Below are 18,738 nucleotides of genomic sequence, written 5' to 3'. Positions count from 1 at the left end.
TCCACCTAAGAACCTACAAGAAATTCAGATTTGATTAACAGCTCAGAGCTCATCTCTTCCACCTGACCGCTTTCTACTTCTTGGTTTATAAGTAAGAGGTGCTTAGGAAGAACCATGTGTTCAAGAATGGGAAAATTATCCCTACCAGCCCCCCAGCACAACCTTGTGCTGCACACCCTGACACAAAGAGTAGAGAAGTCGTTTACTTATTACAGTGAGAGGTGGCTTCAATCATCATATTGACCTGACCTGCAAAGGAAGGCTTGTAATTCATAATTAAACAGAACACCACTGCCTGCCTTTTCCAGATAAAATTACATTTTGAGAGAGAAAAAAATTAATACTCATTTTGATTTCACAACTTTAAACAAAGGAATGTTGGGAAACTATTCTTGACAAGGCAGCCTACTATACATTCACCCAACCACCTGTCACTAACATCATTCTCAAACACAAAGAGCTATTTTTATGTAGTACATTACCGAGGTAGATAATATCCCATTGCCATAGCAACAAGTTTTCCAGAAGATATGTTAACCCATGAAGAATGCAAAACAGAACAAAGCTATTTCTTTGCATTTGCCTTTAAAATATATGAAGAGGATTGTAAGATTTTTAAGGCATGGTTTGCTCAATAGAGCCTTAGTGGATTTGAGCAATGTATAAAGAAATCCCAGGCCGGGCACGGTGGCTCAAGCCTGTAATCCCAGCACTTTGGGAGGCCGAGACGGGTGGATCACGAGGTCAGGAGATCCAGACCATCCTGGCTAACACGGTGAAACCCCGTCTCTACTAAAAAATATGAAAAACTCGCCAGGTGAGGTGGCGGGTGCCTATAGTCCCAGCTACTCGGGAGGCTGAGGCAGGAGAATGGCGTAAACCCGGGAGGCGGAGTTTGCAGTGAGCCAAGATGGCGCCACTGCACTCCAGCCTGGGCGACAGAGCGAGACTCTGTCTCAAAAAAAAAAAAAAAAAAAAAAAACCTTATGCCATTGACCACTGCCTATGAAAAAAGAAAAAAGAAAAAAAGAAAAAGAAAACAAATAGAACAAATCCTGAATGTATACATATACACATACAGCTATTTTTTAATCTTTTTTTATTTAAGAGATAGGGTCTCACTCTGTCACCCAGGCTGGAGTGCAGTGGTGCAATTGCAGCTCACTGCAGCCTCGACCTCCCAGGCTCAAGCAAATCTCTTGCCTCAGCCTCCCGAGTAGCTGGAATCACAGTCATGCACCACCACACACCGCTAATTTTCAAACACATTTTTGGAGAGGCGGGTTTCTCACTATGTTGCCCAGGCTGGTCTTAAACTCCTGGCCTCAAGCAACCCTCCTACCTCAGTCTCCCAAAATGCTGGGATTACAGGCATGAACCACCATGCCTGGCCTGGCCCACATATAGCTATTTTTATGGCATAACTTTAACGTGTATGACATGATGCTTTGATATACATATCCATAGTGAAATGATTACTACCAGCAAGCAATCTGACATACTCATCATCTTCCATAGTTACCTTTGTGGGGAGAAGAGGTAAGAGCACCTAAAATCTACTCTTAGCACATTTTCCATATACAATACAATATTATTAACTACAGTCCTCCTGCTGTACATTACATCTCTAGACTTACTGGGCCTACATCACTGCAAGTTTGTTCACTTTGACCTACATCGCCCCATTTCCTCCCCATTCCCACCCTTGATAACCACGGTTCTATTCTGTTTCTATATATTTGACTCTTTTTTTCAGGTTCTAGATAAAAAGATTATGCAGTATTTTTCCTTCTGTGTCTCACTTATTTTACTTAGCATAAGTTCATCCATGTTGTCACAAATAGCAGGATATCCTTTTTTAAGGTTAAATAATATTCTGTCATCTGTGCATGTGCGTGTGTATGCCATGATATTTTTAGCCACTCATCCATCAACAGTCACTTAAGTTGTTTCCATATCTTGGCTATTGTGAATAATGCTGCAATGAACACAGGAGTGTAGACATCTCTTTGACACACTGACTTCATTTCCTTTAGGTACATACCCAGCAGAGGAACTGCTGGATCATATGGTAGTTCTACCTTTAATTTTTTCAGGAACTTCTATACCGTTTTCCATAATGGCTGTACCAATCTACGAAAGTATAAAAGGGTTCTCTTTTCTCCACACCCTAACATTTGTTATCTGTTGTCTTTCTAATAGCCATTCTAAAAGGTGTGAGCTGATATCTCATAGTGGTTCTGATTTCCATTTCCCTGATGATTAGTGATATTGAGTACCTTTTCATAACCTGTATGGCTTCTTTGGGAAAATGAATAATCAAGTCCTTTGCCTATTTTTTAATCGGGTTATTCGTTTTCTTACCATTGAGTTCTGGGAGTTCCTTATATATTTTTGACATTAACTCCTTATATATGTTAATATCCTTTGATATTAACATATATATAGATATATAGATATATATATCTGTGTGTCACAAATATTTTCTCCTAATCCATAGGCTGTCCTTTTATTTGCGGATTGTTCCCTTTGTCATGCAGAAGTCTTTTAGTTTGATGTAGTACCACTTGTTTATTTTTGCTTTTGTTGCCTGTGCTTTTGGTGTGATATCCAAAAAATCAGTGCCAAGGCCAATATCAAGGAGCTTTTCCCCTATGTTTTCTTCTAGGACTTCAATGGTTTGAGTTATTAACATTTAGGTCTTCTTTTCCATTGTGAGATTTTGTTGTATATTTTAAAAACATATTTTGAGTTGATTTTTGTATATAAGCATCCAGCTTCATTCTTTTGCCTGTGAATATCCAGTTTTCCCGATATCATTTATTGAAGAGACTATCCTTTCCCCACTGTGTCTCCTTGGTGGCCTTGTCAAAAATTAGTTGACTGTATATACTTGGGTTTATTTCTCGGATCTCTGTTCTATTCTATTCATCTATATGTCTGTTTTTATGCCAGGATATACTATCTTGATTTCTACTGCTTTATAATGTATTATAATCTGAAATAAGGAAGTGTGATGCCTCCAACCTTGTTTTTCTTTCTCAAGATTGTTTTGGCTGGCCGGGCGCAGTGGCTCACGCCTGTAATCCCAGCACTTTGGGAGGCCGAGGCAGGTGCATCATGAGGTCAGGAGATTGAGACCATCCTGGCTAACATGGTGAAACCCTGTCTCTACTAAAAATACAAAAAATTAGCCGGGCATGGTGGCGGTCACCTGTAGTCCCAGCTACTCAGGAGGCTGAGGCAGGAGAATGGCATCAACCCAGGAGGCAGAGCTTGCAGTGAGCCAAGATTGCACCACTGCACTCCAGCCTGGGCGACAGAGTGAGACTCCATCACAAAAAAAAAAAAAAAAGATTGTTTTAGCTATTCCAGGTCTTTTGTCATACCATATGAATTTTAGAACTGTTTTTTCTATTTCTATGAAAAATGCCATTGGTATTTTGAGAGGGATTGCATTAAACCTGTATATTGTTTTGGGTAGTGTGGACAATTTAACACTATTAATTTTTCCAATGCATAAACGTGAGATATCTTTCCAATATTTTGTGTCTTCAATTTCTTTCATCAATATTTTATAATGTTGAATGTACAGATCTTTCACTTCCTTCATTACATGTATTCCTAAGTATTTTATTATTTTTATGCTATCATAAATGGGACAGTTTTCTTGATTTCTTTTTCAGATAGACTATTACTGGTGCAAAGAAATGTAACTGATTTTTGTATGCTGATTTTGTATCCTGCAAGTTTACCGAACTCATTTTTTAGTTTTAAGAGGACTTTTGTGGAGTCCAGGGTTTTCTACATATAGGATCATAACATTTACAAAGGGATAATTTTACTTCTTCTTTTCCAATTTAGATGCCTTTTATCTCTTTTTATTGTCTGGTAGCTCATGTTAGTACTTCCAGTGCTGTGTTGAATAAAAGTGGCAAGAGTGGGCATCCTTGCTTTGCACCGGATCTTACAAAAAAAGTTTTCAGTTTTCCCCCACTGATTATGATATTAGCTGTGGACTCTACATAAATGGTCTTTAATGTGTTGAGGAAATTCCCTTTTAAACCTATGTTGTCGAAAATGTTTATCACAAAAGGCTGTTGAACTTTGTCAAATGCTATTTCTACATGTATTGAAATGATCATGGGTTGTTCTCTTTTTTTTTTTTTTCTTTTTTCTTTAGAGACAGGGTCTCGCTGTGCTGACAAGGCTGGAGTGCAGTGGCACAATCAGTGCTCACTGCAGCCTCAAACTCCTTGGCTCCAGTGATCCTCCTGCCTCAGCCTCCCAAGTAGCAGAGACTACAGATACATGCCACTATACCCACCTCATTTTTTTAAATTTTTTGTAGAGACAGTGTCTCACTATGTTGCCCAGGCTGGTCTTAAACTCCTGGCCTCAAGCAATCCTCCCACCTCAGCTTCTCAAAGTGTTGGGATTATAGGTGTGAGCCACCACACCTGGCTTGTTTTTTATCTCTTATTTTGGTAATGTGGCATATTACAGTGATTGTTTTTTTTTTTTGAGACAGAGTCTTGCTCTGTCGCCCAGGCTGGGGTGCAGTGGCCGGACCTCAGCTCACTGCAAGCTCCGCCTCCCGGGTTTAGACCATTCTCCTGCCTCAGCCTCCCGAGTAGCTGGGACTACAGGCGCCCGCCACCTCGCCCGGCTAGTTTTTTGTATTTTTTAGTAGAGACGGGGTTTCACCGTGTTAGCCAGGATGGTCTCGATCTCCTGACCTCGTGATCCGCCCGTCTCGGCCTCCCAAAGTGCTGGGATTACAGGCTTGAGCCACCGCGCCCGGCCACAGTGATTGTTTTATATATGTTAAACCAATCTTGCATCTCAGGGATAAGTGTCACTTTGGTCATGGTGTATAATCTTTGTGAGGTGTTGTTAAATTTGGTCTGCTAGTATTTTATTTAGGATTTTTGCATATATGTTCATCAGACATACTGACCTGTGGTTTTCTCCTCTTATGGTATCTTGGTATCTTTTGTCTGGCTTTGAAATCAGGGTGATGCTGGCCTCAAAAAATGAGTTTGGAAGTATTCTCTCTAATTCTGTTTTTTCGAAGAGTTTAAGAAAGATTAGTATTATCTCTTCTTTGAATGTTTGGTAGAATTCAGCCATGAAGCCATCTGGTCCCAGGCTTTTACTTTTCAGGAGCACATATAGCTATTTTTGGGTAAGGAAGAATTGCTACAGAAATCGTATCCTATTGGGAAGGAAAAAGCAAAACCAATGCTTAGCCATACCCCCAAACATTATAAAACACTCTCTACTGCCTTGAATTTATCTCCATTCCCAGAGCAACCTTTCCCACCATATGTAGCTACTCCTGGCAGAATCTGTAAGAGGGTCACTCCATTGTTGTATGTTTTCCAGTGTCATGAATAAGGACAAACACTCCAACTCGTGGAAAGCCTCACTCTGACCAAAAAGCATACATACAGGCTGGGTGTAGTGGCTCACATCTCTATTCCTAGCACTTCTGGAGGCCAAAGTGGGAGGATCACTTGAGCCTAGGAGTGAGGCCAACCAGGGGAATATAGTGAGACCCTGTCTCTACAAAAAACTTAAAAATCAGCCGAGCATGGTGGTACATGCCTGTGGTCCCAGCTACCTGGGGGGGCCTGGGTGGGAGGACCGCTTAAGCCCAGGAGGTAGAGGCTGCAGTGAGCTGTGATGGTGCCACTGTGCTCCAGCCTGGGTGACAGAACAAGATCCCGTCTCAAAATAAATAAAAGTATACACACACACATATACTTCCATATCCAAATGCAAACAGACAACCCCACATTCCTCAAGGCTTCCTTGGAGAAATAGGAAGAATCTCAGATTAACCAGTCACTCCTATTCAACCCTCTCTGCATGGAGGTCTGTATTCCCAGGCTCTTTCTGGCACAAAAAGACTTTCATTGCTCCTATCACTGGCCATGGCCCATCCTCCCTAGGATCCAGGGTAGTGTTTCCCACTCCTGCTCATAGCCTGTGCTGGTTGTTGCTCTATTTTCCCCCTAGAACCACTCTCAGTCCTTTTCATCCACTCAGCCCAAGAGGCTAATCTCGATAAGCTTCAACACCCAGGCTCTGTTGCCTCTGGCTTCTAGTTGGGCTAGAACAATGAAAGGCACTGCAGCAAATCAGAGGGCAGGAAACAGAAATTGGTTACTTCTCCCCCATCCCCTCATCCCATTAGCCCCTCTCTGACCATAGTTCTAGCAAAGGCTGTATTCTTTCATGACTATTGTTCCTGTAGAGGGAGTACTTTTCACAGCTCCAGCAACGACATTCCCTCCCTTTGCCCCTCTAGGTCTAGGGATGGCAATAGCTTCCTGCTGCTAGTTCCTTCATGCCTCAACATTCCTGTTTTCACCAAAACCCTTTGAGCATGCCATTTCCTGTGGGCCCCTGAGTGATACACAGCCTTACCCCAATTTCCGATGGCTTCCTTGGTTTCAAAGTTTTATCAGTTATCCTTGGCCCTAGACTGTCTATGTTCTGCTTCACCATGCCACAGAAGCTTCTTAGAAATGATCCAAGTCCTTTACTCAGACACATGCCCATGGAATCACCTTGTTTAAGCAAGAATTCCAGCATTTACACAGAATCGCTATGAAAGCAATAGCCTCTCAATTGAGATATCATCAGGAAACTCCTGTTTTTACATCCTTTTTCAGTCTGTCTCCTCAATTAAGACTGAGATTCAACCCATATATATTATGAAAAGTATTTCAAGAAGTCACTTTTATCTATGTGACCCTGTGCAAGTAAGTGAACCTCAGTGCCTCAGCTTTTGCTTTCTTCAAAATGGGGATACAATAACTATCTTATGGTTTAGTTGTGAGAATTAAATGACAAACATTTTACAAAGTATATGATAAAACCAAATACATGGTATTCAGTGAATAAATGTCGGTTGCTACCATGGTTGTTATCATCATATATGTAGAACTAAATTGTGCCCCCAGGAGACATCTGACAATGTCTGGAAACATTTTTTGTTGTCACAATCACAACAATAGCTACTGGCATCTTGTGGGTAGAGACCAGGGATGTTACTTGACAACCTACAATGCACAGGACAGTCCTCCACAACAAAGAATGATACAGCCCCAAAGTGTCAGTCATGCTGAGACTAAAACATCTTGATCCAGAACAAAGAATAAAAGAGACTCGAACATCCGCATGCTAAATTTTACATGCTTTACTCAGTATTGGGACTATAAGGGTACCAGAGAGTACGCAAAGGAGAGGAGTTAAAACATTTTAAAATAATTTTAAAGAAAGCCAAAAAAAAAAAAAAACTCAAAAAGCAGAGCACACCAAACACCTCCAAGGGCAAAAAACTGTTGCTGTATCATCATCTGTTTTTTACAAGGCTGACTCTGAAGTAAGGGAGAGACAAAGAGATTACCGTATTAAATATGTTCTTTTGAAGGCATGGGGCAAGCATTACACATCTCAGAAGGTCTGCACTTAAGAAACAACCTTTTTTTTTTTTTTTTTTGAGACAGACTCTCGCCTCTGTCGCCTAGACTGGGGTACAGTGGCACAATCTTGGCTCACTGCAACTTCTACCTCCCAGATTCAAGCAATTCTCCTGCCTCAGCCTACCAAGTAGCTGGGACTACAAGCACATGCCACCAAGCCCGGCTAATTTTTATATTTGTTGCAGAGACAAGGTCTCCCTATTTTACCCAGGTTGGCCTCAAACTCATGGCCTCAAGTGATTGGCCTACCTCAGCCTCCCAAAGTGCTGTAATTACAGGCGTGAGACATGCACTTGGCCAAAAACAACAATTCTTAATTGCTGGCATTTATGGGATTCACTTTAATTAGTTGGAAAATTAACACAGGTGAAACATATAATTACCTACCTCCAGGAGACGGAATCAAAGTATTTTTCTTGTAAACCAGTGGCAAAGTGTTACAAATGAATTCAGTCAAAGTGAACATTTCCTACTAGCCTAGTGTTAATAATGTCCTCTCCTGGTTCTGAATGATATTATGAGGATGGCTGAGTTTCTCAAGTCTGTTAAAATGACTTTTTTCTTCAGGTCTATGTTCTAGTCCAAGTCTCTGAAGTAGAGATAGCAGTAGTAAATAAAACAGGCCAAACAAGCAGCTGGCACTGGCCCCAGAGGGGCTTGTCCTTCCTCCTTTGCAGTGAAGCACAGCTGAGAGGGCCAGATAAAATGGTCAGGAGCAGAGCTCAGAGCGGGGACTATAGGAACTGTCCCTGGTGAGGTCTCAGAGGAAACAGCTGAGCATCCATTCACTCTGAGCTTCCTGCAGGACAGACTGGAGGAGGAGGGACTACAGCAGCCTGAGGGACTCTCACTCCTGACCATGGACTTGCCAGCAGCACTGCTGTCATTTGACCGAAAACAGTGAACCCTGTTGCCTAGGCAACATGGCAAAACCCCATTTCTATAAAAAATACAAAAATTAGCTGGGTGTGGTGGCATGCACCTGTAGTCCCAGCTACTTGGGAGGCTGAGATGGGAGGATCATTTGGGCCCAGGAGGCAGAGGCTGCAGTGAACCAAGATTGTGAAATTGCACTACAGCCTGGGTGACAGAGCAAGACCCTGTCTCAAAAAAAAAAAAAAAAAAAAACTGCTGTGGTTTTTTGCTTACATGCATAATAGAAGGAAGTGCTCAATCTCAGTTGGGGGAAGGGCAGTTAGTAAAAAAAAAAAAAAAAAAAAAAAGATGTAGTTCTTTTCCACATCTAAATTCACAGACCCCTGAACTGATCCAGGCTGAGAAGGCCTGCTTTAGAGCACTGCGTGCAGGAGTAGCCAGGCAGGGCATTCACATCTGCTTTTCCACTTTTTTTCCCCTGCCTCCTACTAGTTAAGAGGAAAAACAATTGCCTAAAGACTAAAATTGAAAATACCTAAGAAGTTACATATTTGCCAGTTCTACTTAGGATGAATTATGCATGAAAATGTTTCTTAAAAAGATAAAGGAATTCTAAATTAGTGGCTGAGCAAAACATATGTATATTCTGGCCACAAAAAGGCTCAACAGAATAATTTTCTACTTCAGACAAATCCTGGAAAGCAAGTGTGGTGAAAAGATCCCAAGGTGTCCCCCGCAAAATTCTCACCTCCTGGTATCTGTTCTTTTGTATAATCCTCTCCCTTTGAGAGGAGACAGAACCTGTGACTTGCTTCTAACTAATGGACTATGACAAAGGTGATGGGATGCCACTTGTCTGAGCTGACTGGAGAGAGACACTCTCCTGCTGGCCTTGAAGAAGCCAACAGCCATGTTGTGAATTGACTATGGAGAAAGCCATGTGGAGGGAACTGCAGGAGGCCTCAAAGTTGAGAGCCTCAGTTCTAAAATCACAAGGAACTGAATTCTGCAACCAAGTGTTGGACCTCCACAGAGGTCTCCAAGCTCCAGACACCTTGATTGTGACTTTATGAAACTCTGAGCTGAGGACCCAGCTGAGCCATGTCCAGACTCCCGAGCCACAGAAACTGGGAGATAATAACTGTGTGCTGCTTTAAGCTGCTAAGTTTGTGGTAATTCATTAAAGAGCAATAGATAATGAATGCAGCAACCAAGAGAGGGGGTGACCATCCCAGTTTGCCTAGGACTGTCTGAAGACTGAAGTTCCATGCCCCAGGAAATCCTTCAGTCCTGAGCACCCCAGGTTGGTTAGTTGCCCACCAATAGATAAGTATGAATAATAGAATGCCATAAATACAAAACATGAGAAACTTGCCTATACGAAACAAATAGAAAGTTTGAAAAACCCTGGAAAGGAACCAAACCCTCTTTTTAAAGTTATAAATAGGCCAGGCGCGGTGGCTCACACCTGTAATCCCAGCACTTTGGGAGGCCACGGTGGGCAGATCACCTAAGGTCAGGAGTTCAAGACCAGCCTAGCCAACATAGCAAAACCCTGTCTCTACTAAAAAATATAAAAATTAGCCAGGCATGGTGGCGGGCGCCTGTAGTCCCAGCTACTCGGGAGGCTGAGGCAGGGAGAATTGCTTGAATCTGGGAGACAGAGGTTGCAGTGAGCCGAGCTTGTGCCACTGTACTCCAGCCTGGGTGACAGAGTAAGACTCTGTCTCAAAAAAAAAAAAAGTTATAAATAATTAGCAAAACAACCCAAGATTTCCTCAAAACCAATTATCTACACCCTTAAAATAGACAGCCCCTACTTAGGGGTGTGAAACCAGAACAATGTTCAAATCCATCTTGTATTCCTGGTCTTCAGTTGGTTACTTTTTCAATCTCCCTACAGGTTTCCCAACTATTCTAAATCAGTTCTCAAGCATGTCTATCTCCAGGACAGCCAAAGGCTTGACAGTATTGAACCATTATCAGTCTTGCCATTTGACCATAGGCCACAGGTACCTTTTCTGGCCAACCTAAACCCCTGCATGTTTCCATTCCCTTCTTCCCACCCTGGTTTCTTCCTTAAAGATAAGTCCTATGAACCATATGATGTTTGAGACTTGCTTCAGGATGACAAAGGGGAGAGGGAACAAAGATAGAAATGTAGATGGAATAGAATTAACCACACATTGACAGCTGTTGAGCCTGAGTGGCAAGTGCAGCAGGGTTTAATGCATTATTCTATCTACTTGCTTATTTAAGATGTTCCATTTTTAAAAAGATGAAAAATGGCAGGGTGTGGTGGCTCACACCTGTAATCTCAACACTCTGGGAGGCTGAGGCGGGAGATCACTTGAGCCCAAGAGTTTGATACCAGGCTGGGCAATATAATGAGACACCATCTCCACAACAAATTTTTAAAAAGAAAATTAGCCAGGCTTGGTGCTGCACACCTGTATTCCCAGCTACTCGGGACCTGAGGCAGGAAGATTGCTTGAGCCCAGGAGGTTGAGGCTACAGTGAGTCATGATCAGATTGCTGCATTCCAGTCTGGGTGATAGAGCAAGACCCTGTCTCAAAAAAAAAGAAAAAGAAAAAAAAAAAAAGAAGAAAAAAGAAAGCCCATGAAAGTTAATTAATTAGCTCAAACATCCCCTAGCACACTCAAGAATGTAAGTGTGCATTCTGCTATCTATGAAGGTGTTCCAAATTTTCATACACGTTTCGAACAGTCCCCCAGTCATGTGACATTCTATATAAATAAGGAAACATGCCACCTACTTCCCTTTGGCATAAGGGTCTCTACTGCACTGTAACAATGAGTCATTATAAACGTAAGTAGTAAAGATTTTTTAAAAGGAAACATAAATGAACTGAAGTTACATGTGTCAACAAGATGAATTCCAAAAACATAACAATGGGAGGAAAAGCAAGTTGCAGAAGGTTACACAGAATACAATATTCCTTAAGTTAAAAAGACATCCAAAATAATATATTTTTTAGTGATTTATATATACACAAATATATATATCCACATATACATACAATAAAAGTAGAAAGAAATCTTCAAGTCATTCACACCAAGTTCAGGACTCTGGTAACCTCCAGGGTAGGGAGGGAAGGGAATGGGACCAGAGAAGGGGACATAGGAAGCTTTCACTCTAGCTGGGCTGTTTTACTTATACGGAGTGGTGGATATACAGTTATTTCTTGGGTAACTCTCTAGTTTTACATGCCTGAAATATTTTATTACAAAAGAGTCAACAAGTAACTATTATGCAGAGGTACTCCTTTTAACCTGGCAATGGTTTAGCTCTGGTACTTCCTACATCTGCTGGCATTCATTCTCTTTTAGAAAAAAGTAACACTGTCAATCTAAAACAGCATAGAGTTAATCCTAGTTGTGTGTGTGTGTGTGTTTGTTTTGGTCTGTTTGTTTGTTTTTGAGATGGAGTTTCACTCTTGTCCCCCAGGCTGGAGTGCAATGGCGTGATCTCGGCTCACTGCAACCTTCGCCTCTCTGGTTCAAAAAATTCTCCTGCCTCAGCCTCCTGAGTAGCTGGTATTACAGGCATGCGCCACCACACCCAACTAATTTTTGTATTTTTAGTAGAGATGGGGTTTCGCTATGTTGGCCAGGCTGGTTTCAAACTCCCGACCTCAGTTGATCTGCCTACCTCGGCCTCCCAAAGTGCTAGAATTACAGGCATGAGCCACCGTGCCCAGCCCCTAGTTACTGTTTTAATATGCTGGCCTCTATTTCCCTAAAGTATAGTTATAAAATTATACGATCTAAAGATGTAAAAATATAAAGTTGTTTCATTTACATTTTTTAAAAATAGTTCTAGCTAATAATCTAGCAATGAGCGAAAGTTCACAAGAATTTGTCTTTTACCTATAATTTTCTTTAATGATTAAACAGTTGCTTCAAAAAATCAGAAGACAGCCTTCAGAAAAGACTTCTCCCCAAAGGTGAGGGCATGCGCACAGATTTTTAAAATATTTCCTACTTCCCACAGCTTTGTTTTACTTATTTACCTCAATCAAAGCTGCTTAAACAATCAGACAACACTTATCAGGTTTTTTTTTTTTAACCATTCACTGATTTCCCTTGATATGGAAGCAATAGTGTTTTATAATTATTCCCCTTAATGTCCAAGAATTAACTACCATAAAAATGAAAACCAACATGGATGAAGCTGGAAACCATCATTCTCAGCAAAATAACACAGGAACAGAAAACCAAACACCGCATGTTCTCACTCATAAGTGGGAGTTGAACAATGAGAACACATGGACACAGGGAGGGGAACATCACACGCCAGGGCCTATTGGGGGGTGCAGGGCTAGGGGAGGGATTGCATTAGGAGAAATACCTAATGTAGATGATGCGTTGATGGGTGAAGCAATCACTAAGGCACATGTGTACCTATGTAACAAAACTGCACATTCTCCAAGTGTATCCCAGAACTAAAGTATAATAAAAAAATTAATACAGATGAGATCTGGAGCATATGTGTATAATTACATAAGTCATGTATGTTTTACATGAGCATACAAAAAAATGTAAAAAGATATGCACAAAATTGATTTTTATATATTCTTCTGTTACTTGGCTTTGAAAAAATAATGTTCTCATTTTTGAATTTTAAAAGAAAACTCCAATAAGATGTGTATATGTTAAAAATATTTTAAACGAAAACCAATTTTAATGATGACTTCGAATATACACAGCATTCCAAGAGACTGACACTATCCTAAAAGATAGATATTATAAAGTGGTCTGTTAATTCATTACATCAAATACAAAACTTGCTGCTTTAAGGTAGATATTTTATTTATTTATTTATTTAATGAGACAGGGTCTGACTCTCTCACCCAGGCTGGGGTGCTGTAGTGTCATAATGGCTCATTGCAGCCTCAGACTCCTGGGCTCAAGGGATCCTCCCACCTCAGCCTCCAGAATAGCTGGGACTACAGGCATGCCCCAGAGAGAGGTAGGTAGAGGGGGTGTGTGTGTGTAGATGGGGTTTTGCCATCTTGCCCAGGCTAGTACTGAACTCCTGGACTAAAGCAATCCTCCAGCCTCAGACTCCCAAAGTGCTGAGATTTACAGGTGTGAGCCACTGGACCTGGCCATAGCCTATTTTAAAAGGTCTTTTGGTCTCTTTATAGAGTATTTATTTCCCTGTGCTGACTTGTTTTAAGAGCAGTATTCTAGCACTAGGTGGAAAATGGCAGAATGGAACACTTTTAAATTAGAAAAAGAAAATATGTCTATGAACAGGTAATGGTTTTGTTTAGTATTTCAAGACAGAGCAACAAATGTTAGAGTAGTTGGTTTCCCAGGTTATGAAGTATTTTGTTGGTATTCAAAGGCCAGCATTTCACTAGAAGGCATAGTGCGTGGTGAGAATCAGGTCGCGGTTTGACAACGTATTTGGTTTGGGTTTGACAGGCTTATTTTACTTTATTTTGATACAGGGTTTTGCTCTGTTGCCTAGGCTGGAGAGCAATGGTGCGATCATAGCTCCCTATAACCTTGAACTCCCAGGCTCAAGCAATTCTCCTGCCTCAGCCTCCAGAGTAGCTAGGACTACCAGCGCATGCTACCGTGCCCAGCTATTTTATTTTGTGTAGAGACAGGGTCTCACTATGTTACCCAGGCTGATCTCAAAGTCCTGGCCTCAAGCAATCCTCCCATCCTTGGCCTCCCAAAGCACTGGGACTACAGGCGTGTGCCACAGCACCAGGCTGACATTTTATTTTTGGATATTATATTTCAAGTCTTTTCTCAACCAAATAAAAACTCTGAAGTGTAAAAACATTTGCATGGGAACATAAGCTCCATGAAGACAGATTATGTTGGATTCACTATTATAACCTCAGCACCTAGGATAGTACCTGACACACATCAGAAACTCATATGTTTTCCACCTAATGCTGGAATCCTGCTGTTAAAATAAGTCAGCAAAGGAAAATAAATACTCTGTAAAGAGACCAATTCATTGCTGATGGGAATGCAAAATGGTACAACCACTTTGGAAGGCAGTCTGGCAGTTTCTTATAAAACTAAATATACTCTTACCACACAATCTAGCAATCATGCCCCCTTGCTATTTACCCAAATGAGTCAAAAGCTTATATCTTGCATGTAACAAAAAAGCCTACATACAGATGTTTATAACAGGTCTATCCATAATTGCCCAGACTTGGAAGCAACCAAGATATCCTTCAGTAGGTGAAACTGTAGTACATCCAGACAATGAAATATTATTCAGCACTATAAAGAAATGAGCCACCAAACCATAAAAAGACATGGAGGAATCTTAAGTGCATATTACTACATGAAAGAAGCCAATGTGAAAAGTCTACATACTGTATGACTCCAACTATATGACATTCTTAAAAAAGCAAAACTGGCCGGGCGCGGTGGCTCAAGCCTGTAATCCCTGCACTTTGGGAGGCCGAGACGGGCGGATCACGAGGTCACAAGATCAAGACCATCCTGGCTAACACGGTGAAACCCCGTCTCTACTAAAAAAAAATACAAAAAACTAGCCTGGCGAGGTGGCGGGCGCCTGTAGTCCCAGCTACTCGGGAGGCTGAGGCAGGAGAATGGCGTGAACCCAGGAGGCGGAGCTTGCAGTGAGCTGAGATCCGCCACTGCACTCCAGCCTGGGCGACAGAGTGAGACTCTGTCTCAAAAAAAAAAAAAAAAAAAAAAAAAGGCAAAACTATGGAGACAGTTAAAAAAAAATCAGTGATTGCCACATGTTAGTGGAGAGGGAGGGATGAATCGATAGAGCACAGATTTTTAGAGCAGTGAAACTATTCTGTATGATACTACAATGGTAGATCCATGTCATTATACATTTGTCCAAACCCACAGAATGTACAACACCAAGAGTGAGCCCTAATATATAGACTTTGGGGAATAATGATGTGTCAATGTAGGTTCACTGATTGTAAAAACTCTATTATTCTGGTGCCGGATGTTGAGAGTGGGGAAAGCTACTGGTGTGTCAGGGCAGGGGATATATGGGTACTCTGCTAAATTTTGCTGTGAACCTAAAACTGCTCTGAAAAAAAAAAAATAGCCTATTAAAAAATATGTTAAGGCCGAACACGATGGCTCACGCCTGTAATCACAGTACTTTGGGAGGTCAAGGTGGATGGATCACCTGAAGTCAGGAGTTCGAGACTAGCCTGGCCAACACGGCAAACGGCTGTCTCTACCAAAAATGTAAAAATTAGCCAGGCGTGGTGCCATGCGCCTGTAGTCCCAGCTACTCAGGAGGCTGAGGCAGAAGAATCGCTTGAACCGGGGAGGCGGAGGTTGCAGTGAGCTGAGATCACATCACCGCACTCCAGCCTGGGCAAAAGAATGAGACTCCATCTCAAAAAATAAATAAATAAATAATAAATATTTTTATAGACCATTTACTTGTGGTAAGACTGCAAGATTCTCATTCTTCCTGGAACATTATTATGGTAATCTTAATTGTACGCTTATTAAGAGGAAAACCTGGTTGTTACCATAGAAAATACCAGGGCTGGTTAGTGCCTCCAAGATTTGAGCAGTTATACCTGTCGGGGCACTTAAATCTCAACTTACAGGTTCCTGTTTAACAGGGAAAGGATAAAAACATCTATGTTTGTTTTAAAGAATGGCTAATACACCGATGGGGTAATACAAATTAAAGTGGATGGAGCATACACACACCACCACCACCACCAAAGTGATGGGTGAAAATTAGGGGTCTGCTGGTTGCTGACTTTGTTTGACTCTCTTAGGATTACATGTCCGGGATGCCTTCAGTGTTCATTTTCACCTGTACCAAGAATAATGAGTTATGGTAATTTTGTTGGATTGAAGGGGGATGATGTGTTTTGCTTTGCTAGGCTGAATAAGGGAGCTTCAAGCTCTGAGAGATTTACTCCAAGCAATACTGTAGGGATGTCCCCTTTGGCCAGTATCTGAAGCAGTCTTTTGCAAGCAGATTTCAACTGGACATCAAAAATATAATCTCATTCACGCACAGGCACTGTGCCTTGGGTCCTTTTAAAACCATATGTACCTCAAGAAAGCATGGGTTCTAACATCAGGAAATCCTTCTTCCCAATTCCTAAGGAGGCATCGACCAACATATTCAGATTTACTATGCCCACCTCCTCTTATCCGATGCATTACTGACAACAAAATAAGCCTTAATAGGTACCCAGCTGTCACTTACTTGCTGCATAGCCTCAGTCAATTATTCCTCTTTCAGCTGGGAAGCAGTTACAGCATTGAATAAATGTGTTATGCTCGGGAGTATTCTGAGGGCCTCAAGTAATAGTCATGGTTTGTGTTTTAAGACACTGATTTTCTCTTTACCTGATCCAGCTCAACTACTCGTCAGCAATGGCAGAACTGTCTGTATATCAAGGACTTTTTTAGGGACAAACAGCCATGCTAAGTTCTGTGAATACTAATTATATTTTCAGAAATCCCAAATTCAAAAGGGTGAAAGATTACAAAGTGTTTAAAGTTACGCTCACAAACACAGAGCAGCACAAACACTCTAGCAATATAAAACGCAGTCTTAAGTAATTTCTTTAAAAATACGTATGAACACAATGACATTGCAAGTGAACCATAAAACCCTCAGTTCTCCTTTGAAACTAGATTTTAAAATACCACTCACCACTCTAAATATTCCATTGGTGTTAATAACATTCATACTATTGCTTTTAGGGAAAGCTTCATTTGACGTTTTGAACCTGATATTAACAATCTTATCACCATGAAGTGCTGGTGACATGAAATGAGAGACAAAGGCTTATCAATTAGTCTTTCTCCAAGCTCCAAGGAAAGCACAAAACAAACACAGCGTCTGGTATGTATCATCCCCTAGTCCTTTTCCAAGTATAGAACAGTCAAAAGGTGGTAGCTATGACACCCCTTACCTTTCAATTCTATTTCAAGTCCAAGTAATGATAGATGGGAAACTACAGCTGTTTCCCATGGTGGACTTCTGAAGTCCACCTCTAGCCTCAAATGGGAAATTTGGTTTTGACTTGACAAACGTCCTCTTGCAGTCCCGTGTCCCTGTTCTGCAACTTGTCATTAAGGTTTTTGATTTAATATTAATATTTAGAAATATGTTATGGGCAATTACATATTGTAGATACGTATATATCACAACTACATACAGAGGACAACATTCAGCCCTGGGCCTCCAACCCTACAGACACACACACCCCTCAGGTTCAAATCCCAGCAAGGCACCCTGACAGCCCACTCAGGAGAGGGAGGGGCAGGAGCAGCGAGCAGAGGTTAAACCAGGCAGCAGCCAAAACAAACACCACTTCCAGAACAGGGCAAACTTTGGGTCTGGGCGGCTGCAGAACCCCAGAAATGGCCGGGGGAGGGGAGGGAATGTCAAGACAGTCTCAGGGAAGGAAGATGGGGAGCGCGCATCCAGCACTGACTGGGCGAGGAGCTGAGCTGCGGAGGAGGCTGGTGTCCCCCGGGTACAAGGGCGTCGCCGCCATCCCCGGCTGCAGAGTTCTCTGACAACTGGCCGAGGCCTCCGGGTCCCTGGGGGCAGCCCTGTCGCCCCACTCGCAACCTCCGCCCCCGCAGACACTGCCCCACAGACCCGCAGGGACAAGAGGCGGAGGGACCCACCTGGTGCAGCGTCTCGGCTGGCAGCTGCGACGCCCGAAACAGGTCAGCCACTGGGCCGGCGGCTGCAGTGGCCGTGCCGGGGGCGACTCTGGCGGCCTCGGGAGGCCCAGACCCGGGGCCCCCGCCCGCGGCGCCGGCACAGCGCGCGAAGAGCTCGGAGTAGCACTGCTGCTCGCCCTCGCTCAGCAGCAGCGGTGGCGGCCCGGAGCCACAGCCCCCACCCGCCGCCGCCGCCGCCGCTGCCGCCTCCATGGGACCAGCAAGGGGGCGCGGCGGAGCCCTGTCCCTAGCTGGGGTGCCGCTGCGTCCGCCACAGCCACCGGCTCCTCGGCCTCAGCCGACGCCGCCGCCACCCCCACGCCCCGCAGCTGCCGCGCGGCAGCTTCCTCCCGGCGCGCGCCGGCCCCGCCCCCGGGCTTGAATGTTGTGCCTCAGCTGCGCGGCACATGGAGACAGGCGCGGAGCGGCCCAATCACAGCCTGAGATCTCACCGCGGCCCCGCCCCCGCCTCCCGACTGCCCCGCCCAGCGCCAGGTAACTAACCCAGCGCGCTGCCTGCCCTCCGCGCGTCACCTGCTCCGCTGCCCAGGAAGGCGAGCCCCGTGCCTTTCCAAGCCTACCCTGCAAGGGAGCGGAGTCTTTGGCCATCCGCCCTGGTTGGGAAGGGCGCATCTAGACCCAACTGGAGAAAAG

At 43.0% G+C, this 18,738-nt stretch overlaps 1 protein-coding gene across 24 annotated transcripts in view; it reads right to left on the bottom strand.

The window, feature by feature from the left end:
• The window catches only part of REPS2 (RALBP1 associated Eps domain containing 2), a 196,101-nt gene extending 177,721 nt beyond the window's left edge, over positions 1-18,380 (bottom strand). For all 24 annotated transcript variants that reach the window (XM_077988221.1, XM_002808517.4, XM_015127008.3 and 21 more), the window contains exon 1: positions 18,046-18,380. In XM_077988221.1, the coding sequence (XP_077844347.1) occupies positions 18,046-18,297 (252 nt within the window). In that variant the 5' untranslated portion in view covers positions 18,298-18,380. The remainder of the gene's footprint in view (positions 1-18,045) is intronic.
• Positions 18,381-18,738: the final 358 nt, after the last annotated feature.

The sequence above is a fragment of the Macaca mulatta genome, chromosome X (assembly GCF_049350105.2).
Source record: "Macaca mulatta isolate MMU2019108-1 chromosome X, T2T-MMU8v2.0, whole genome shotgun sequence".
Lineage (NCBI taxonomy): Eukaryota > Metazoa > Chordata > Mammalia > Primates > Cercopithecidae > Macaca > Macaca mulatta.
Note: the sequence above shows the minus strand (reverse complement) of the source record. Positions and strands in the feature narration are given on the sequence as shown.